Source organism: Cervus elaphus, chromosome 19 (genome assembly GCF_910594005.1).
Source record: "Cervus elaphus chromosome 19, mCerEla1.1, whole genome shotgun sequence".
Classification (NCBI taxonomy): domain Eukaryota; kingdom Metazoa; phylum Chordata; class Mammalia; order Artiodactyla; family Cervidae; genus Cervus; species Cervus elaphus.
Genome location: NC_057833.1, coordinates 11,398,204 through 11,421,838, shown reverse-complemented (window position 1 = coordinate 11,421,838; position 23,635 = coordinate 11,398,204). Strand labels below are relative to the sequence as shown.

The 23,635-nt window shown below is 42.1% G+C and overlaps 2 protein-coding genes across 7 annotated transcripts in view; one reads left to right on the top strand and one right to left on the bottom strand.

Moving 5' to 3' along the window:
* VEPH1 (ventricular zone expressed PH domain containing 1) overlaps positions 1–23,635 on the top strand; it is a 320,038-nt gene that overhangs the window by 83,297 nt on the left and 213,106 nt on the right. For all 6 annotated transcript variants that reach the window (XM_043874509.1, XM_043874507.1, XM_043874506.1 and 3 more), the window contains exon 5: positions 14,168–14,334. In XM_043874509.1, coding sequence (XP_043730444.1) covers positions 14,168–14,334 — 167 coding nt within the window. The remainder of the gene's footprint in view (positions 1–14,167; positions 14,335–23,635) is intronic.
* PTX3 (pentraxin 3) lies at positions 218–6,357 on the bottom strand. Its single transcript, XM_043874512.1, has 3 exons — positions 6,094–6,357; positions 5,276–5,680; positions 218–1,440 (listed from the first exon to the last, which is right to left on the bottom strand). The coding sequence occupies exons 1-3, from the start codon at positions 6,221–6,223 to the stop codon at positions 827–829; spliced, it is 1,149 nt and encodes a 382-aa protein (XP_043730447.1). The 5' UTR covers positions 6,224–6,357; the 3' UTR covers positions 218–826.

Genomic DNA, 23,635 nt, shown 5'->3' with positions numbered 1-23,635 from the left:
CAGGGGATCTTCCAACCCAGGAATCAAACCCAAGTCTCCTGCATTGTAGGCATATTCTTTACCACTGAGCCACCAGGGAAACTCCTTTAACAATACTAACCATTACTATTTACATAGTAGATTAGCATCTGAAAACTAGTGTTTGCTTTAGATAAAAAAAATGAGAAGTGCGGATTTGCTCCCAGACATTTTAAATATATACTTAGATGACATGGACTAGTTTTATAAAATATTTTATTTACAGTAGAACTTTACAAAAATAGTCTTAATAAAATTAATACAAAACCATTTTACAATATAACTTATATAACTATCTCCTCAAAAAATGACATTTGATTATAACACATAAACTACATGTGTATTTGTTAAGTCACATTGTAGTATAAATATGTTTTATCATCATTTTTTCATAATAAGGCATATACCAATGAACAATGGACAACAAATTTTATTTTGTTATTCTTCCAATGTAAAATTCATCTCTGGCCAAAATGAAATTAATCAAAGAAAAGTAAAACAATTGTCCTTCTGTTCATTCATACATTCCTTTTTAATTATTGGAGAGTTTATCCGACAAAGACACAGCATTAATCTGAAAGCACCATGGCATAAAATCTAGTGACAATATCCCCAAAAGCCTTCTCCAATGTCTCCCCTTCAACTGTTTACTCAGTATTTTGCCAAGATAAATAAAGATTGATCTCAACCCTCTCCTTCATTAGTCTCAAGTGTTCTTAATATGCATTCAGGTTTTTAGACCTTCCCAACTGGCATATGTTTAAAATGTGAGATTATTTCTTTGGCTTCAAGTCGAGTTTCACAGCCCTTAAGAAACATACTGTGCTCCCCCGTGGGGCTGAATCTCTGTGACTCCCCACCCAACCACATTGCCCCGGATGTGACAGGACTCTGCCCCTCCGGCCCCTCTTATCTCTTCGTTGCTGAGAACACTGTCCCAGATATTGAAGCCTGTGAGTCTGCCAGAAAAGGCTAATGCTTCATCAAAGCCACCACCCACGCAGCACCCGTTCTTTTCTTGCCCAATCTGCAGGATTCCTCCCTCAGGAACCACGTGACCTGTGGCCATATCGACAGTGGTGGCCACCAAGTCACCGTTCACCCACAAGGTCATGTGCCCTTTCTTTGAATTCCAGGTGCCGCACAGATGGGTCCACGTTCCTAGGGAAATCACAGCATCAGCGACCAGTCTGTTTTCCTCTCCACCCACCACAAGCGTTATGGACTGATAGCTGAGGTACAGCTGGATCTCATATGGATTCCTCTTTGTGCCATAGGAAAACAGGACTGTTTTGTTTAATACTTCTGTGGCTTTGACCCAAATGCAGGCACTGAAAGTCTCAAGTTTCATAGGTGTCACCGGATGCACGCTTGCAAAAATCTTCTTGGAACGCATGGGGAATAAAATGGCTGTTTCACAACCTAGAGTGGCAAGAAAGTAAGAATATGAGAGAAAATACAAATTCATTTTGAAGTGATTCTGGCAGTTAGGTATTTTAGGATGGACCTTTAATGACTACAACTGAAAACTACATGCAGCAATATGTTATGACTTGAGGGGCCCAAGGGTAATCTGTATAGTGCAAGGAAAGCAGGAATAAGGAAATCCAACTGTCTCATTAAGGGAAGCATTTAAATGGAAAAGAAGGCACACAGAGAAATAGTGAAACTGGGTTCGAACTTGGGCACTTGGGCACCTGATGCTAAGCGCTGACTCACTGGAAAAGACCCTGATGCTGGGAAAGGTTGAGGACAGAAGGAGAAGGGAGTGACAGAGGATGAGATGGTTGGATAGCATCACTGACTCAATGGACATGAGTTTGAGCAAACTCTGGGAGATAGTGAAGGACAGGGAAGCCCAGCGTGCTGCAGTCCATGGGGTCACAAAGAGTTGGACATGACTTAACAACTGAACAACAACAACAATTCTGGCTGCAGGAGCCACAACCCTAACCAGCACACTGCACTGCCTCTTAGTGGTAGGAGAACCCCTGGGTTTGGCTAAAAGAACTGGAATTCAGTTTGTTTTACTACTAGCAAGCAGTGTAGCTTTTGATGAGCCCCACAATCTCTCTAGGCTTGATAGTTATCTGTCAAAGGCTCTTCCCTTCTCCTCCTAAATTCTGCAAGTCTGTAAGCAACAAGTATGTAACATTTGAGAAGAGCTTTGTAGACCAAGAGTGAAAGAGTGAAGTTGCTCAGTCATGTCCACTCTTTGCGATCCCATGGACTGTAGCCTACCAGGCTCCTCTGTCCACGGAATTTTCCAGGCAAGAGTAGTGGAGTGGGTTGTCATTTCCTTCTCCAGGAGATCTTCCTGACCCAGGAATTGAATCCAGGTCTCCCGCATTGCAGGCAGACACTTAACCCTCTGAGCCACCAGGGATACTTTGTAGACCAAAGATATGCTTAAAAATTCTCACTTTGTCCAAATGCTTAAAGTACTATGTAAGCCCTAACTGAAAATCTTTAAGGAAGAGTGAATTCTTCTGAGGAGCTGGATGAAGGACATATTTCCACTAATACACACTTTGAAGGAGACTTTCAAACTTGAGGGGTGGGAGCTCCCACCTCTGTCCATCTCCATGTAACATGGTCAGTCAGAGAGCTGCAGATGCTGAAGTGAAGACCTTTCAGGTGTCTCTGGGAAATAATATGCTAAAAGCTTTAATAAGTGAGCTGTGCCTAGTGCTGAACTCAAATATATACATATAAAAGACCAATTAAAGAATTTTTAAAAAATCTAAGTTAGGGCTTGGAAAAGGAAATGGCAACCCAGTCCAGTATATTCTTGCCTGGGAAATCCCATGGACAGAGAAGCTTGGTGGTCTATAGTCCATGGGGTCACAAAAGAGTTGGACATGACTTAGCGACTAAACAACAACAAAAATTAGGGCTAAGTGTTCACTTTATAACAACCTTTTAAAGAAGATTTATCATAAGATAGCTTTAAAAAACAAATTCCCAGAGCATTTGAAGACTAAATGGTAAATAAGACTTGCAGGAACCAAATGTCCATGTGAAGTGTGGTAAACTAAGTTAACCGTCTACAAGTGGCTGAGAGGTGGGCTCCAACCCCAAAAAATTAAGCAGATGGACCTTATCCTTTTGAAATAGTCAAAGAAGATATTGAGGTTCAGAAATTCCTATACATCACACTAAAGCACAAAATTGGTCCTGCCATACTTTGGTATTAACTTTTTCCCTGAATAATTTTAATTTCTAAAGATTTTTTAAAATTAATTTTTAATGAGGCATTGATTCTTTTTGAAAATGAAATTGGTAGATGCATACTTTTCTAGCTGTTATTTAAATCAAACAAAGATCATGGAACAAAAGATCACCATATGCTTGGGCATTTTAGATACTGTCTAATGTTTCAGTAAAACAGTGTTCAGAGAGAGCGCCTACTGCAATCTAATTAACTGATTTCCTGTTTAAATAAGCCCAGGCAGTCAGGATTGCATTCCAAAGCCTTCCTTGATCGCCTCTCAGAGACCCAGCTTCCCCTCTAGGCTGCACTGGTTATGTAAGTTCAATGAGTAGAACTGCATGTTGGCAAGTTTTTTCTGTGGCTTCTTTTGGGGGTCGGTGGTTGAGACTCTTGATGTGTCTTTAAAATGTCAGAAACTCTCTCATGAAATGGCTTTTAACTAATAGGTTTTTTCTGATTATATTATCAAAGACCAAACAAAATTAAAACCAGGTTCTTAAGAGGCTGACAACAGAATGATTAGGAATCCCTTAGGAGCCAAGCTGGCAGGAAGCCAAGAGAGGAAAAATCAAAGCATGTGGGTAAATGCATGAATGGATGTAATAAGAATTAACACTTCTGAATTCAGAAATACATCCTTCTTCTGCTCTAACTAGTATGCAGAGTAGAGCTGAAAGTTAGCATAACTCTTCAGTTTTCCCAGTACATGATATGTACAGTGATTTTACATGGCTTGCAAAAGACAAGAAATTTCATCCATTAAAACTGCCAGAGAATTATAGTTTGTCCTGTCACCTACACTAAGGATCTATTGTATGTTTATTTTATGATTTCCCCCCCTCTGAAGCCCTACCTAATATTAAAAAAAAAAAAAAAAACACAACATACTCTGTACTGATAAACAGTCCTCAATTATTTAGCCAAGACTGGTATTTTGGTATGGTTTCTGCAATTTTAAATGAAATATGCTCTCAAATATGCTTGATTCTGCCTCCTACCCCATATAGTAAGAGTTGCTTTATTGGACATAAAGAAGGGATGGTTTGTAATTGTTTTCTGTTCATAAGTTGCTTATGAACAGGGAAGAGTGTATTTTATATTTTCTTACCTAGGACACGGATTTTCTAATATAACCCACAACAGATTGTTATAGCACCATTTCTTAGAAATTCTGACTTATAAAGGAGTGTTCTTCACTCCAAACCTTCTCTATATTTCCTTGAGGCATCTTTAAAATGTATTATTTTGGGCCCACATATGTTTGGAAGTTCACTAGTATCACATGGGACTTTGACAGGTTGCATCTGGTTTGAACTGCCTCTCTTCTGTTTCACCCTGATCCTCCACATCCCCGGAGGTACTGCGTGGATGCCAACTAGCTCCTACATCTGACTGTCCCACTGTGGACCCCTCAGCTGCTGGTTTATTCCAAACTTCACTCTTGGAGCTCACTCTGGAGCTCATTTCACAGACCCTTGGGGGCTCGGGGTGGGGGCCTTGGGAGATCAGATTCAACATCAAGTCTCTTGTTTGGAACTGATAGGGAGGAGGGGCCAGCCCAGAGACTGGAAAACGTTCCTAAAAATTAGGCTGAGTCCGGAAATAGCGCGGGGAACCAGAGCTCCCTTAAAGAGAGAGGCAGGCTAAAATTAGAAGAAGTGGAAATCCCTAAGGGAGGGACGCTGGACATTGAGAGCGGTCACCCTTATAACTGGCCAATAGAGTTCCTCTAACGCCTGGTCGGATCAAGTGTCAGTCTGGAGGCCCTTGAGGTCTATTTCAAGACTGTGGTGGTTCCCTACACAGCTATCTTGTGGGTTCCTCGGGACTGAAGACTGACTACTTTTGAAAGCAATTTTCCCGCCCTTTATGGTGTATTCTGAGCTCTGTGACCGCGCATGCTGAAACAGAAGGGTGTGAGCCGATGTGTTTCCTCCCACTAAAGCCTCCCCTTAGAGGCTTGGTTGGCTGACTCGGTTTCCCGCAAGCCGCGCTTTGAGAACGAAGCCGCGCAGGGGTCCCCACCGGTTTCCGCGTCCTTACCTGCCGGCAGCCAGCGGCTGGCTGCCCAGCCTTGCACAGCTCGGAGGTCGGCCCGCGTCCGCCGCAGCTCCTCCAGCACAGTGCCCAGGGTCCGCCACGCCTCCTCCTGCGGCCGCCGCGCCCCGGCCTCTTCCAGGCGAGCCAGCCGGCGGCCCGCATCATGGCTCGCCTGCAACAGCTCGTCCAGCGCCCGGGCCAGCTTGGCCTCGGCGGGGGCCTCCGGCGCGCACGGCCTCTGCAGGCTGCCCGCCAGCCGGCCCAGCTCGGCCCGCAGCTTCTGGAGCTCGCCCCGGATCACGTCGTCGGTGGCCTGCAGCAGCATGCTCTCCCGCATCTGCGAGTTCTCCAGCATGACGAAGAGCTTGTCCCACTCGGAGTTCTCACGACTGCAGTCGCACGGCGTGGCTAGAGCGGGGAACATACACGCATTACCGACCTGACCCTCCCTCGGGTGTTCTTTGTAAAATGCCGAGCTACCTCGATTATCGCCAAGTGACAGCCCGTCCCCAGTACCCCCTTCCCTTTAAGGAAACCTGCAAAAACCTTGCAAGTTCATAAGCTGAACTCGATGAAATTGCCGTTCATGGAGCTCAAAGCAGGCGAATACCGGCAATTTCATACAATTTGACCCGTTATGTATCTGAGAGAAGTAACTTTTTGAAACCTCCTTGCCTAACGTGCTTTTCTCTTTTGCAAAACTCTTTTTTGCTGTTGTTGTTGTTTATTGCATTGGCAATAAAATATATGTATAATACTTAGACCTAAGGAGGTAGATATATAGTTAAGGGTTAGCAGAGAAACAGTTAAAATGAACTTACGGTCCTCAGTGGGATGGAGTCCATTGTCTATTTCGTTGTCCAAATTCACATACATGAGCTCATAATCATCTGAGTTCTCCGCCGACACCGCAGACCAGAGAGCGCAGAACAGAATCACGGGGAGATGCATGGCCGCAGAGACAAGTTCTTCCCACCGCCGAGAGGGGACGAGCCAAGAGGCTCTCAGAGTGCAGAAGGAGCGGAGGAGAGCGCGAGTGAGAGGCAGGAGCTGAGCGCCCTTAATAAATGCTGGGGAAAGTCTGAATGGGGATGAATGAGTAATGCCAGTGGCACTGCCTTAGCGGGAGTTCCCCAGATTTTGGGGGGGAGGGGGCTGGGGGAGGGAGGGGGAAAGGGATGTGGGCGACGTTACACAATAGTAAACCGCAAAGGTTTACAGTACAGTCAGATTAATTGGAGGAGGGTCAGAGGGGAAAGAACGGGGAGACCAGGCTACGGACTGTCTCCCTCTGGGGATTAGCTGTTGTAACTTGAATTGGTGGTACTGAAGGATGAGAGGGACATAGAGATTTAGGGGAATAGATTTAGGGGAATAGATTCAGCAGGCATAGAGGTGTGAAAACAAGAGCATCATCCCAGCATTTTGTGTGCGCTCTCATTATTTCACAACCCTTTATGCATAGAAAACATTTTTTCACTTTTTTGTGTGTGCAGTTTTATAGGTCTAAGATGTGAAAGTTACTTTCTGATTTCAAGATAAACCAACACAGTAAGAATTTGTGTGGTTCTAGAAGCCAAATCCATTCCAAGTCCTTCCATCTTTAATCCTTCTGGAGTTCCAACTATACTTTTATAAACATACTTTTTAATGAGAAACACAGCAAAACTAGTAAACCTAAAATAAGGAGGAGTTGGGGGAAAGGAATAAACTGATTTTTTAGGTGTGTTTCTTTTCATAATCTATTATGATGATATCTTATTTCACTAGGTTCAGAGTCAAAGATCATGTTTTTAAAGTAAATTTAGGGATTCCTGCTTCTGCCAGTATATGGAGGTCTCTGTAAGCTGAAAACTCTGCTGAAAAAAAAACTAGAAATGTGTTGACATTCGAATAATAATTTAAAACTTTAAATGTACAAATAAGTTCCCAATAAAGTAAGGACAATATCCAGAGGCCAAAATATGCTAAGTTGCTTCAGTCATGTCCAACTCTTGGTGACCCTTTGTGAGCTGCAGCCCCCCTAGTCTCCTCTGTCCATGGAATTTCCCAGGCAAGAATACTGGAATGAGTTGCCACGCCCTCTCCAGGAGATCATCCTGACCCAGGGATCGAACCCACATCTCTTATGTCTCTTTCATTGGCAGGCGGGTTCTTTACCACTAATGCCACCTGCCCAAAGAGAGGGAACCAAAAACTGGCCAGTGAGCCCATGAGCTGAATCTAGAGCCCCCCTACACCGCGCCCGCCCCACTCACACACCAGGGGAGGTGAAGGGGGAAGAGATGGTATCAGTTCTGTGTTAACCAAGTGTTAAGGGCCACAAGGCTTAGGTCAGGGTGGCGAGTTACTTACTAGATTTCAATAGATATAGCCCCAGTCCTTACCCTAGCACAGGAAAGTGAGAAGTAAGCCTGTCTCTGACTGAACTCTACAAAGTCCCTAAGAGTTTGTGACTTTGGGCCTGCCCTACATGTTTGAGAGGCATATGTGTACTATCTGCCATAGTAAAAATAAATTCATAGTAAAAAATATTTAAACATAGGAGGAAACAATCTACCATAAATGAGAACCAGCAGAAACCAAAAGAGATTGGACACCCCTCCCTCAAGAATTTCATTTATTTAAAATATCAGCTCGAAATTGGAAAATAAGTGTATTTAAAATGATTTAAGATCTTCAAGAAAGAACTGGAAACCTGAAATAAGAAAAAGACGCTGTCAAAAGAAATAGAATAGGCCTACTATTTAAAAAATCAAATATAACTGAGTTAAAAAGTTAATTGAAATTTTTAAGAAATTAAAGGAATGGCAAAGCTGAAGAGAATATTAAGGAACTGGAAGAAAGATCTAAGAAAATAATTCTAAAATCCTTTCATTGTTCAGGATAAATTTTCTTTGTTAGTTCAAGTATGTTTATCTTTCAAAGGACAGCTACCAAAACCAAAAGGAAATAAAATGACCAAATAGAGGGAATAGAGTGAATTAAAAAAAAAAAAAAAAAAAAAACTTGAGCTGCCCAATAGGAAGTAGTAAAGAAGGGAAGAAAAGCACAGACAAAGCAAGATAAATAAAAAGCGCATGTGGCAGCGGTTTAGTTGCTAAGTCATGTCAGACTCTTGCGACCCCACGGACTGTAGCGCACCAGGCTTCTCTGCCCATGGGATTCTCCAGGCAGGAATACTGTAGTAAATTGCCATTTCTTTCTCCAAAAAGCACCTGTAATGTAAAGATAAATCCAAATATACCTAATACTGTAAATATTAATCACTAAATATTAATGAAACAAGCATTCCAGTTAAGAGACAAAAGTTGTCAGGAATATTTTTTAAGTCCAGCTGTACATCACTTGTAAGAGTCACACATAAAACACAAGAACCTAGAAATCTTGAAAACAAAATATTTAAAGGTGGTGAGAGAATATACCAAACAAGGGCTATTCAAAAAGCTAGCATAGCATTAATATTAGACAAAAATAGACTTTAAGGTAAAGAGAGTAATGAAATTATGATGAAATAAATACTTTTCCAGGAAGATACCTCAGAACTATCTAGTAACATCGTTTCAAAAAAATATGCCAATATTGACAGACTTTTTAGGAGAAATTGGTAAATCCATATTCATAAAGGCAGATTTTCATAAAGGCAGATTTTCACATACTTCTTACAATTGATAAGTCCATTTCTATCATATTTGATCATTCAAATGCTAAAAACGCAAAAGGATATAGAAATGTATATAATTTAAAATTTGATATAATAAAATGTATAGAACATTGCCCAGGAAGTTTGATAAGCAAGTTCTACCATGCAAGGAACACATAATTCCCATTTTATATTAACTGCCTCTGAGAATGGAGTGTGCAGGAGTGCACTAAATTCTTTTTATATGTCTAGTAAGGATGATCCTAAAAAAAGACAAGGTCAATACAAGAAAGGAAAACTGGAGGTCAGTCTCAAATATAGATGCAGAAGCTCTAAATGAAGTATTAGCCAAAGAAATCCAGTAACACATGCTTTAAAATACATCATAACCAAGTTGAGTATATTCCAAGAGTGCAAGACCGATTAAACATTAGAATACTCATTCGCTTACTACAGTAACAATTTAAGAGAGAAATCATATGGTCATATGGGCAGATGCAGAAAAGTCAATTAATAAAATTTAACATTCATTCATGTTCAAACTAGGAAAAAGACAGGAACTTAAACTGAATATAAATACCAAGAATATGTAGAAACATATACATACATTATGATGAGTCCTTAGAAGCATACTCTTTAAAAACAGGAATTAGAAAATGGTATCAGAACCTGGTTCTACTCATCAAAGTGTTGGAGGTCCCAGCTGGTAAAGTAGGGCAATAAGAGAAACTTAAAGAATATTACAAAGTTGTTACTTATTATAATTTGATTGGTTTTCTACAGAAAATCTTGAGACCCCCATTAATAAAAAAAAAAAGAATTAAACACGTTTTGCTGGATGAAAAATCAGTGTACAAAAATTTATTGATTTCTTAATATAGCAGATAAATAGAAAACATCTTTAAAAAACCAAAAACTTCCATTTACAGTAGCAACAACAACTATGGAATACTTAGGAATCAATTAAATAAAAGATAGACAAGGCACAGCTAATATCACACATTTTTAAAGATATAAAAAATTACATAGAAGAATATATCATGTTCTTGAATGAGAAGACTCAGTTGCACAGAAATGTCAGTTATCCCAAATTAGTCCATATAGTCAATGTGAAAAATAATGCTAAGTTAGCTTTACAAGGAAGTTGACAAACTAATGGTAAAATTTATATAAAGTAGCCAAGAGGAATTTGAAGCAGAAAATGAAGAAATAAGAGGAATCTGAAGCAGAAGATGAAGAAATTTGTCTTGTGAGGTATAAGGATTTATTATAAATTGTAATTAAGAAAATGTATAAAGGGCTTCTCAGGTGGTTCTAATGGTAAAGAATCCACCTGCCAATGCAGGAGACATAAGAGACGTAGGTTTGATCCCTGGGTCAGGAAGATCCCCTGGAGGAGCAAATGGCAATCCACTCCGGCATTCTTGCCTGGAGAATCCCATGACGGAGGAGCCTGACGGGCTGCAGTCTATAGGGTCGTAATGAATCAGACATGACTGAAGTGACTTAGCATACATAATTGGTGAAGGTATGATAAATAACCAGACCCATATACATGGGAAATTTTACATATGAAAGAAGTATTACAAATCAGAAGGGAAACAGTTGGTTACTGAATACATTGATCTGGGACAATTGTTTATATACACATACACATAAATAAATTTATAATTAGATCCCTTCCTTATATACACAAAAAAATAAAATCCAGATGGATTAAAGACATAAAATCATTAGGAGAGAATACAGTAGAATATTTTTATGAACATGGGTAGGGAAAGATTTCTCAATTAAAAAATTTATAAACCATAAAATAAATTTAAAAACCAACTCCATTAGGATTACAACTTTAAAACTGACAGACCAAAAGTTAGTGTCCAGAATAAATAAGGAACTTCTACAAATCAGTGCTTCCCTGACAGCTCAGTTGGTAAAGAGTCCACCTGGAATGCGGGAGACCCCGGTTCGATTCCTGGGTTGGGAAGATCTGCTGGAGAAGGGATAGGCTACCCTCGCCAGTATTCTTGCCTGGAGAATTCCATGGACTGTATAGCCCATGGAATTGCAAAGAGTCAGACACGACTGAGTGACTTTCACAAATCAGTGAGAAAACACAGACATCTTGATTGAAAACAGGCAAAGGAAATGAAAGGCTAAATCATGGCAGAGCAACATAAAAAGGTTGTTCAGCCTCAGAAGTAACTAGAGAAATGAAAATTAGAACAGAAAATGAGGTAACATTTTTATACCCGTCAGGTTGGCAAAAACTGGTGTCTGCCAAGACTAAATGTTGGCAACAGAAACATTCATGCTTCTGACAGGTACGTAAATTGCCATAATCATGGTGGCAGGCAGAATAATGACCCCTCCCAACGTTGTCCACATCTTACTTCCCGCAGCCTGCGAACACGATGTGTTTCATTGCATTGAAGATAAAATTAGGTTACCATATAAGGAGAAAATCCTAGATTATCCAGATGGACCTAATGTTATCACAAGGGTGCTTAAGTCAAAGAAAAGCAGAAGAGAGAATCAGAGGAAGAGGTGTAGTGATGGAAGCAGGGTCAGAGAATGCTGTGTAGCTAACTTTGAAGATGAAGGAAGGAGACCCCAAAGCAAAGAATGCTGGTGGTCTCTAGAAGCCAGAAAAGCCAAGAAACAGATTCCTTCCTACAACCTCCAAGAAGGAACCCAGCCCTTCCAAGACCTGGATTTTTGCCCAGTGAGACTCATCCTAGACTTCTGTATTACAGAAATATAAGAAAATAAATTTGTATTATTTTGGGCAAGTTTATGTCAGTTTCTTATGGCAGCTATAGAAAACTACTACAACCATTTTGAGAAGAAATTTTGGAACATCTAGAAACTTAACTCCCAGGGACAAACCCACTGCTTTACTACTTAATTATGTGGTCCAGTGACCATCAACATCACCTGAGAACTTGTTAGAAATTCCAATTCTCAAACTCTACCTTCAGTCTACTGAATCAGTATCTGTGTGCTTTAACAAGTCACTCAGGTCATTTTTAAAGCACATTAAGCTCAATATCAATACCCAAGGGAGTATCTCCCACTTATGCATAAAGAAATATGTATAAAAATTGTAGCACTACTGGTGAAAGCAAATTATAATAATAATAATAATAACAATAAAAAATCTTCCAACCATAGTGTGTGAATAAATTTTTGCATATTTATACAGTGGAATACCATACAGCTATGAGAATAAATGCTAGAGAGTGTCCTGGATATAAAACTTTAATATAGAGGTTTCCCTAGTGGTTCAGTGGCTAAGACACCGTGTTCCCAATGTGGGAAACCTGGGTTCATCCCTGGTTAGGGAACTATTAATAGATCCCACATGCTACAGCTAAAACCTGGCATAGCTAAATAAACAAACATTAAAATAAAACTTCAACATAATATTGGATGGAAAAAATATGTTGCATAAAGATATGTACAAAATATTACTACTGATACAAAATTTTAAAACTTGCAAAGAACACTATAAATGCTTATTGTTATATATTGTTATATATATGCATGCTATTAAAGTGTAAAGTCATTCACAAAGATGGTAAATACCAACTTCAAGATAGTAGTTGCCTCTGGGACTAATAGGAAGTAAATGGGATGAGAAGCAATTATGGTACAAGGTTGAGTTTTGATAAAGTTAGTTGGTAGGCACACCAGTGGTCCTTGTATTTTTGCCTATATTTGTCTAATGACTTGAAATGTTTCATAATGAAGAAGAATATATTAATTTATGAATGAAATCAATAGGGTTTCTATACCAAAGTGTTTTCATCAGTTTTAAAAAACACCCTTATTTAATTTTGTATTATTTGAACAAAATTCAAGTCCGCTAAAAATGACTAATCTAGGTCCCCCCCCGCCAAGGAATCTGAGGACCTTTAATGAGTATGTATCCTGTCTTCAGTTCCAGTGACAGTCCCATTTATTGTAACTTTTTGCAGCAGTTAATCAGTATGTCTACACAGCTAAGTTCTATGAGTTAATGTGCCTTGTATAGATTGGACGTGACATTGACAATTCCTGATCTCTTAAGAAAAAGCTCTTAGTAAAATAAACAGAAAACAAAATAAAACAATGTTTTTCACATTTTAAAAAATCTGAATATTTCCAATATTTTGGGCTCTGTGGTTATATGATTAAAATCTGTTTGAGACCAGTCTATGAGCCATATGTGGAAAAAGCAATTCTCATTATTTACCATCACCCTGATACCTTCACTTTGATCCAGAATCACCCTTTCATTAAATTTTGTCATAGATATTCAGAAAATTCTGGTCTTCTTTTCTTAATCCTCATATCCAAATGTCCCCACCATTTAATAAGGGTTTACAAATGTGTAATCACTGCTCTCTTGATTCTTTCTGTGTATAACTTCTATATAAACAGCCAAATTGAAAATAAATAGAGGCAAGAAAATTCTTGTTCAAGAAATCCCTAGAAATAAGTTCTGAGACGTTTAAGTACTTGAGGGGATTTTTCAAAAAACTCCATAGCATAAGTGATAGGCAGATGTTTCCCATATGTTGTTTGCAGATGAGTCCCATAACTTAAGTCATTTTTTTCTTCTTTAGGTTTTGCCATTTTAAACCCAGTTGTCTATACAAATCTTTGAGGCAAATCACATGTGACAAACAAGCTGAGTCTAAACTTCCCTTGATATAGTGCAGAAATTGAGGATCTAAATTTGGATTGCTACTTTTCTAACTATTCATAAAAATAAGGCATAGCCTCCATATGTCAGTCGTCTAAATCAGGCCTCCATATCTCTCAGGAACATGAATACATTCCTTTGCACTATTTTTTTTTTTTTTGGTTCAGTTTCATTTAGATCCATGCTTACAGCACTGCTCAGTTTTTATTTAAACAGCATCCAAAGGCTGTTTCTCAACAGGAATTCTTTATCGGAACTTTCCTCCACAAGGGTGTGGTCTGGTTACTGTCAAATTCTCTTTTCCCCAGGGCGCATTACTCAGGAAAAATTTTCGTTAGATAATAATGCTGATCATATCATAAAATATTCCCTTTTACCGAACCTGTTTAATACTTTAGTGATTTTTCAGAATAAGGCATCATGTTATTTTAAGCAGAGGATTTGGCCATCAGCCTGTGCTGTTTAATATGTGAGGAAGTGCAAAATATATTACATTGATAATAATATTATTTCTATGGCTCATGGACTGATAAAGTCATCATTCTTGTTATTGTTCCTTCAACAGGTAACACCATGTTGTTGAGGGTTTTACCTGCTGTGTATGAGAAGCAGCCTCAACCAATTAACAGACACCTCACAGAACTCCTAGGCTTGATGTCTCGACTGGAACAACCAGAACAGTACCATCTTCTACGGCTTTTGCATGTAGCTGCAAAGAGGAAGCAACTGGAGGTAAAAGTTATATTATGTACAGCATGATTCACACAGAAAGGTTGCTGCTGCAAGCCGTGTGTTATACCAGGATTCGTGACCTCCAGAGGAGAGGCTTTTGGTCTGGGGTCAGAGATGAGACTTGACTACTTGGAGCTTTTTCTGCAGCAAAGTTTTATTAAAGTATAACAGAGATAGGGAAAGCTTCTGACATAGATATCAGAAGGGGACAGAAAGAGTGACCCCTTGCTAGTTTTTAGCAAGGTGTTTTATGTCTGTTACAAAGCTATTAATTGGATAAGAGAGACACTCAAGGCTGAGAGTATGCATTTTTGAGATAGGATGGCAGGAGGTGCATCATAAAACAATTGACATTAATACTGGTTTGTTGAGCCCGTTCTCAGCCCAAGGTTTGAGAAAAGAAAAAAAGTAGGGGGAACCCTTTTGAAGAAAGGCAGACTCCAAAGCCAATACATAGTTTCCTTAACATAGCTTAAGAAAAACATTTCTATCAGGAAAACGTATTGGTTAGCTCAAGGCAGAACCAGGTGTCCTCAACACAGAATTAAAAGAAGCCTCTTTTAATTTTGTGTAAAGAAGGAAAAAAACAGCTGCCACTTGCAGTTTATTTCCTCCCGCCTGTTACCCTCTCATCACAGCTGGGCCTATTTAGATGCCAGTGTCATCTGGAAACACCCTCACAGGCACACTGAGAATGATGTTTGATCAGATATCTGGGTTCCCTCTGACCCAGTGAAGCTGACCCACAAAATTAACCACCACAGGTCCAGTAACACAAACACATTGAGTGTGCAAATCTGTAGTCACTGCGGAACAGCTTTCATGAAAGTCCAGTGTGGTCATGCAGTCCTTGGAATCTACAGTTTCTCAGCTGGGCCCCTGGGGAAGACCTGCACCTGTCTTCACGTATGGGGAAATCAGCCTGTAATGAGAGCGAAAGCTCACCTTCCAGACAGCAAATTAATTACTCTCTGAGTGTGTGCCAGGCCTCTTCTGACCCTTTGTGACCCTGTGGACTAAAGCCCGCCAGGCTCCTCTCATCCATGGGATTCTCCAGGCAAGAATACTTGGGTTGTCATTGGGAAGGTAGTAGGTTGCTATTCCCTTCTTCAGGAGATCTTCATGTCCCAGGGATTGAACCCAGATCTCCTGCATTGCAGGCAAATTCTTTACCATCTGAGCCGCCTGGGAAGCCCACTAGCACCATGATAATTAGGTTGCACGTGACTATCAGCAACCAAACACCCAACCCATGCTGGTTTAGACAATAGAAGGAATGTATTAGTGCATGCAGCGGGGAAAAACCTGCAGATGAGACTTGATTAGGGGCTCAAGTATGTGAGCAGAACAGCTTCTCCATCTCCATTTCTCAGATTTTTGGTTTCTCAATGTTGGCTTCCATGTTCTGTAGGTTTTCTCCTTGTGGGATCTGGATGGGAATCGGGGTTCCCTAAGCCGTATGCTTCTCCCTCCATGACTCCTGAAACATCCAAACCAAAATCCTGAGAGTCTTTGTTTCAGACCCTTGCTCTATCCCTGGAGCTTCTCCTGAACCCTGAAGATACTCAGATAGAAACTAGAGGCTACTGGGAAGGGGGAAGTGGAAGTGGATTCTAGCGGGCACGAGCACATGCGCACAGGACAGATTAATGCTAAGATCAAGGTTGTATCAGTTACGGCTGCGTCTTTGCTTCATTTTCATGTTAATATCAATATCCACCACTCGAAAAGCAACACCAAGGTGAAAACTGGAACACTTGAATTCAATGTCAAAATTCAAAGAAAGGCAGACAAGGTTGATTATATGTGTAATTAACCACAATAGACTGTAAGCTCCTTGTGGTAAGGCATGATTTCTTCTTTTCCTCTGTATCCCACATCTTGTTACAGTGTCTGATAGGACTCAATAAAGATTCATTAAACTAAACGGAATTAAAGAGGGTGCTAAGTGCTCTACAAAAGACAGAAACAGATTTTTAAGAAAAGGAGGGTGAGAGAGAAAAAAAAAAAAAGGTTGGGAGGACTTCCCTAGCAGTCCAGTGGTTAAGACTTGGCACTCCTAATAAGGTGGCATGGGTTCGATCCCTAGTCTAGGAACTAGGATCCCACATGCCTCGGGCCCGGCCTCCCAAACAAAGGTATAAACAGAGATGGGGTGGCAGTAAGTTCTGCCTTAGGGGAAAATAGGTGCCATGAAGACCCACAGAGGGAGTAGCTTCAGGCCAGACCTTGAAGTTTTGTGTCAGGTTGAGGAGAGAGGCAGATGGCCTTTAAGAAGTGAGGACTGGTCTGGGAGACCTGGATATGAGAGGGCAGGCTTGGGCCCCATCCCCAGAGGTTTCAGTTCAGTAGTTCTAAGATGGGGTCCCCAATTCTGCTCGTTTACAAGTTCCCTGGCGACGCTGCCCCTGCTGCTTCAGTGACCACGCTTAGAGCAGTCAGGCTAGAGGTCAGACAGAGGACTGGGCGCCTCTCTGTCACCTGGTACACTTTTTCACTTTTGCCCTGAGAACAATATATTGTAATTATTTTTTCCATGTCTTTCTCTCCCAGTGCGCCTTAAACTCCTTGAAGAGTGCAGCATCTGAGTCTGCATATTTGTATGAATGCCCTACCATAGTGCTGGGCACATAGTAGGGCTTCAATAAAGTGTTGTTGAATTTGGAAATGAAAAATGAACAAAAGAGATCAAAGAAAGTAAAGACCATGAAAATAAGTAAAAGGATGTGTGTGGTCTTCAAAGAGAGAAAGTGACTCAACAGGGTCAGGATCTAGGGACTTAAAGAAGTTGGAGATAGGAATTGACCTTGGCTTTGGTAGCTGGAGACCCACTAGTGACTCATGAGAGGCAGTGGGCTATAGGGGTGAAATGGGGAGTGGAAGGCCTCTATTATGGATTGTGTGTGGAAGGGAAGTGTAGGAAATGCCTGCATGGGTGTTGGAGTTTAGAGGAAATAAGGAGGGTTTAAAAATATCCAGTAAGAATAAAGCAATTGAAATTGTGGCAGAAAATATTAGATAGAACAAGCTAGAGGTAGCGTGGGAGTGAATTCCAAGCACAGATGGAGTAACAAATTTCAGAAAGGATTAAGGACAGAAAGGATGGAAAAAGCTACAGCAGAGTCTGGGCAGGGAGTGGAGTTAAGGGATCACTAGACCACGCAAAAGAAAGCTCAGAGTGAGGGGGACACAGACAGGGTGGTGTATTCATTTCCTGTGCTGCTGTAACATTACCACAAATGTAGTGGTTTTTTTTTTTTTTTTTTTTAGATTTTCAGATATTTTTCTTTTTTTTTTTGTATTTTTTTTCATTTATTTTTATTAGTTGGAGGCTAATTACTTTACAATATTGTAGTGGTTTTTTCCATACACTGACATGAATCAGCCATGGATTTACATGTGTTCCCCATCCTGATCCCCCCTCCCCCCTCCCTCCCCACCCCATGCCTCTGGGTCTTCCCAGTGCGCCAGCCCCGAGCACTTGTCTCATGCATCCAACCTGGGCTGATGATCTGTTTCACCCTAGATAATATACATGTTTCAATGCTGTTCTCTCAGAACATCCCACCCTCGCCTTCTCCCACAGAGTCCAAAATTCTGTTCTGTACATCTGTGTCTCTTTTTCTGTTTTGCATATAGGGTTATTGTTACCATCTTTTTAAATTCCATATATATGCATTAGTATACTATATTGGTCTTTATCTTTCTGGCTTACTTCACTCTGTATAATGGGCTCCAGTTTCATCCATCTCATTAGAACTGATTCAAATGAATTCTTTTTGATGGCCGAGTAATATTCCATTGTGTATATGTACCACAGCTTTCTTATCCATTCGTCTGCTGATGGGCATCTAGGTTGCTTCCATGTCCTGGCAATTATAAACAGTGCTGTGATGAACATTGGGTGCACGTGTCTCTTTCAGATCTGGTTTCCTCAGTGTGTATGCCCAGGAGTGGGATTGCTGGGTCACATGGCAGTTCTATTCCCAGTTTTTTAAGAAATCTCCACACTGTTCTTCATAGCGGCTGTAGTAGTTTGCATTCCCACCAACAGTGTAAGAGGGTTCCCTTTTCTCCACACCCTCTCCAGCATTTATTGCTTGTAGACTTTTGGATAGCAGCAAATGTAGTGGTTTAAAACAACACAAATTTGTTACCTTACAGTTCTGGAAGTCAGAAGTCTAAAATGGGTCCGCAGGCTTGCGTTCCTGCCGGAGAATCTAGAGAAGAGTGTTTCCTTGAGCTTTCCAGCTCCAAGAGGCTGGCTCACAGCCTGCATCACTCTCAGCTCTGCTTTTCCATCATGTTTTCCCTGACTCCGACTCTCCTTTCCTTTGCCGAGGCCCTGTGATTACATTGGGACCACCCAGATGATCCAAGATTATCTTGCCATGGCAAGACCCTTAACTTAGTCACATTTACAAAGTCCCTTTTTCACAGGTTCCGGGGATTAGAATGTGGACATCTTTGGGAAGTCGTTATTCTGCCTACCACAGATAGAGACTGGGGACCAGGTGATGTGGGGAATAGAGAAAGGTGACTCATAGGCAGGACCTGGTTTCAGAAAGGAGACAGCTGGGTATGCCATTTTATCTGCAGCCTGAAAGCAAAAGCTAAACAAACACAGTTTGTGGAAGGGCAGGTTCAATACAAGTTCAAGGAGGATCTGCAGAGAATAAGCTGATTCAACTGATTTCCCATGGGATAAAGGTGGTAAATGAAACCAGGAGGAGGCTCACTTATAGGAAGGGCCTTGGTGTCACCTGATCCGAAAAGGTAAGGTCCAAGAGTGATGGTGGCACCTTGTGTGGCTTTCAGAGAGGTCCCAGCAGACCACTGGTTACAGGCTCTCTATGGCTGTCCAGAGACTTGGGAAAGGGCTTAGGAAGCTATTTAAAACTAGGCCCCTGACTGTTGCTTGGCCTCCTGTGTTGTTCAGTCACTCAGTCATGTCTGACTCTTTGCTACCTCACAGACTGCAGCACGCCAGGCTTCCCTGTCCTTCACCATCTCCTTGAGTTTGCTCAAACTCATGTCTGTTGAGTCAGTGATGCCATCCAACCATCTCGTCCTCTGTCACCCCCTTCTCCTCTTGCCCTCAATCTTTGCCAGCATCAGGGTCTGTTTAACCCTTAGGCCTCGAACAACTATCCAGTCTCAGGGATCACAGGTGGGCATTCTCTATCAGGCACTGAGTTTTTACGTACATGTGATGTTCTTCACCTAGAGTGATCTTCCCTAACCAGCACCACCCTTTGTGAGCTGACAATTGCTTAGATGTGGCTTTCTTGCCAGCAAAACTCTCTGACTCTTTTCTTACCCCCAATCCCTGACACAGCACATTTCACGCTGCCATGAATTTGTCTCTGCTGTTCTCTTTCCCTCTGGACCACCTTGAAAGTGAAAGTGAAAGTCACTCATTTGTGTCCAACTCTTTGCCATGGAATTCTCCAGGCAAGAATACTAGAATACTGGAGCAGATAGCCGTTCCCTTCTCCAGAGGATCTTCCCAACCCAGGGATCTAACCCAGGTCTCCCACACTGCAGGCAGATTCTTTACCAGCTGAGCCCCCAGGGAAGCCCAGGAATACTGGAGTGGGTAGCCTATCCCTTCTCCAGCAGGTCTTCCTGACCCAGGAATTGAACCAGGGTCTCCTGCATTGCAGATGGATTCTTTACCAGCTGAGCTACCAGGGAACCACCTTGTCTGTGATACAAATGCTTGAGACATGAGGACTACCTTGTCCATTTCTGTGTCCCCAGTGTCTGGCATAATATCTGGCACAGAGAAGTCACCCTGTGAATATTTCTTAATGCAGATGAGATAGTATTAGTGCCTAAATTTGCAGAGGATTTATCATTCACAAAGGATTTTTGTTTTAACATCTAATATCTCACTTAATGCTACCAATAACTCTATAATGTGTTTTTTTTCCATTTTACAGTAGTCAGAATGGATGCTCTGTTGTAAATGGAGTGAAACCTTTAAAATTATATAAACATTAAAATGAATTAACCAGTTAAAGATAGAGGGGGAAACTGGATGCTTTGAGAGGTTATCCTGCCCCCATCATACCAGTAGTAAGCGGTAAGTGACAGTACTGGACTGGTCCAGCGCTCTGACTCCCAGCCCCCTCCTCTCTCACTCTGGGGGAGTCGCTGAGCAGCCTCCACTTCAGAAGGCCACAGGGGCGTGTTCCCAGGTTCCAGGAGGCAGGGGAGGGTGGACAGGGGACACCAGTAGTGGTCAAGTTCATGTTAAGTACCAGGCACTTGTGTAGACGTTTTCCAGGCACCATCTCCCTTGTTCCCCACAACAGCCTTTTCATTTCGTACACAGAGAAGTTGACGTTTGGAGAGCTTAAGAACAGGGCAGGTACCAGGGAGTGACTCGGTGAGGTGGCTTTTCGTGTGCCTCTCTCACCTTTATCTGGCCTTCCCATCTTCAGATGGGCAGTGTCCGTGTCTTCCACAGGCCATTACAGTCACACTGCCCTGCCCCTAAGGCTGCCATTTACAGAATATCTGGGGCTGACACTGGTTAGGGAGCTTTCCCAAAGCCATACAGGTCAGGATGAGCTACATCATCAATTCAGTCTAGTTCCAGGCAATGAGATCTATCATGGGTGCTGAGTGTGGATCCTGGAATGAAGAGGCCAAGGGTTAGGAAGCACTCACAGCGAAGTGAAGGGACACCACCAGGACCAGATCCTAGCTGGTGGGAGGGAGGGGTTGACAGGGCACTGACCAACCCTTTGTTTCCATCAGCCCTTCTCTTCCTGTTAAAGCGGTCCTGCCCCTCCCCACCCCGGCCCCTTGCCTCCTTCAGCTCTTTGTCAGCTAGCACTTGATTGCTGAGATACACAGGTAGTGAGCTAGAGAAACCCCAGGTAAACCCTCCTCTCTCTCATGTTCCTTAATTAGACAGCAGGCAAGGGGGACAGGAGGGATACAGAAAAAGGTTGACTGAGAGGAAAATGAAATCAGGGCAACAGTCACATCTACAGACTGAGGCTTTCCATGTACATCTGGTTCATTCAGTTTCAAATGAAATGAGAGGTTAAATGAGGAGGATTTCCACCTTGTGAAATGAGGATTAAAAGGGGGCTTTTCTTTCTGCATGAAAGCTGTGTCAGCGTTCTGTAACTTGGAGATGCCTGAGCAGGTTCTCAATGAAGGCAATGTGCAGGAATGTTTCTTCTTTTCTTGAATGCACTCCTCACTACCCACCTTCTGTGACTAGTGATAACCTGGCATTTCAGGACTGGAGGGTCAACAGTTGGCCCTTTAAAAAAAAAAAAATCTCTTTGTGTAACTGTCTCTTTGTGTAGCTGAGATTGTCTGTGACTTTCTGATGTTGCTTCCCGAGCAGGTGGGGTCCCTTCCTCCATCACTGTCCACTGAGTATCCCTCTCTTAGGAAACTGTCCTTCCTAGGTGGGGGGAGGCAGTTCCTGGCTAGTGACTCATGGCTGGAAGCTTCAGAGAATTCTCCGAATCCATTTATAGGAAAAGGCTGGGTGATCAATTTTCCAAGTGGCCTTCTGGGCGTAAGTCTGTATTCTTGGCTGCCAAAAACCACGCTGTAGTCTAGCCAACAAAAGGAGCAGAATTTAGTAACACACATGAGCATATCTGTTATTATCTCTAGGACATAGACTTCTAGCCCTAACCATACGGAGACAAGTGGCAGGAAGTGGCAAGTTCAGCCCTCTATTGATTAATGTTCAGACCCAAAGGAACTGCTTTTGTGGTCTGGTCTCTAGAAAAGAGTCATTTCTAGGATTTTCTCTCAGCAGTGTAGAGCATTCCTGTTCACATACCTAATCCTCCAGCACCTAACACAGCATCTTCTGGCTGGCAAGACTCAAAGGCCACTTAGTATTTGTTTAAAATGAGAATAGTTGCAAAACATTAAGAAGATGGAGTGATGGACTGTACAGTGTGTTCTAAAACAGTCTTTGGAGCAGAACCATGGTTTTCAGAATATATATTTTGTTAGTATAGTAACTGTAAGTAGTAAATGAAAAGAGTGGCAGTTATTTTTAGAGATTTCTGGAGATTAATAGACATTGTTACTGCTAATCAAATTAACTGAAAGAGAAAATTGAATCTAAGGAGTCATTTGAGAGGGAGTGTGGGAACACACATGTATACACACACAGTAGCTAGGCTTTTTATTCTTTAACAAGAATTTAAATGTCCTTGCTGCCAATTAAGTTATGGTGCTATGTTTTTGATGGCCCTCTGTTCAAGGTGCCCATGCCACTGCTACTGCTGCTAAGTCCCTTCAGTCGTGTCCGACTCTGTGCGACCCCATCCCTGGGATTCTCCAGGCAGGAATACTGGAGTGGGTTGCCATTTCCTTCTCCAATGCATAAAAGTGAAAAGTGAAAGTGAAGTCTCTCAGTCATGTCCGACTCTTCGCGACCCCATGGACTGCAGCCTACCAGGCTCCTCCGTCCATCGGATTTTCCAGGCAAGAGTACTGGAGTGGGGTGCCACTGCCTTCTCCGCAAGGTGCCCATAGCCTGGAGTAATGAGATGTGTCCACAGAATTTCAGTTCAATGACAAAATGCCAAACTCATCAGCAGACTTTCCTGGGAGACAATAAAGGCAGTGATTGATCCTGCTCAAGAAGGAACAGAAAAGCCAGGGACGGGCCCTCACCTGGGCCACTTGGTTTGTACAGTTCTGACTGGGGCCCCTCCGCCTGTGCCCCCAGCCCCTGTCCACTGCCCCGCCTACTAAACATAGTCCAGGTCACTGGGACCTTGGAATCCCTTTCCAGTAAACCTCCGTCCTGCTTCCAGGGCTGTGGAAGTCCTGGTCTGTGGGTCTATTTCCCCAAGGACAGGCCATGCCAACAGTGTCACCCCCATAGATCTGAGGGGCAGCCTATATAAGCTTGCATATGTGGGCTGGAGTATCCACAAATATGCATAGGAAACTCCTTGAGGGCAAAGCCAGCGGTAGGAAGAGAAGGGAGGGGCAAGGGATGGAGGCGAGGGGTCGTTTCTTCCTGTTTCCTTGACCGGGACCAAAAATTCTAAATTCAAAGCAAGCCTCCCAGATGGTTATAAAGGTGTTTGTGTCAGAACACTGTATAAGGCTGCAGAATATTTAAGTGGGTGGTTCAGTGGCCGCCCTTGTTCTCTGGCTCCAGGTTGTGTGTATGTTAGAGTGGGCTGGAGGGAAGGCTTCCCAGAAGCAGAACTATTTGAGATCAGCTTTGAAAGTATGCATTTTCTCATACTTTCATGTGTGTTCAGGCCACTGTGGGTGGTCAGTGGCATGTTGC

Excerpts from the sequence above, each read along its gene's own strand:
- PTX3 (XM_043874512.1), bottom strand. The coding sequence starts at position 6,223 with ATGCATCTCCCCGTGATTCTGTTCTGCGCTCTCTGGTCTGCGGTGTCG. Across the intron at positions 5,681-6,093 it reads ACTCCATCCCACTGAGGACC|CCACGCCGTGCGACTGCAGT; the intron begins GTAAGTTCATTT and ends TCCCCGCTCTAG. Across the intron at positions 1,441-5,275 it reads CAGCCGCTGGCTGCCGGCAG|GTTGTGAAACAGCCATTTTA; the intron begins GTAAGGACGCGG and ends TTGCCACTCTAG.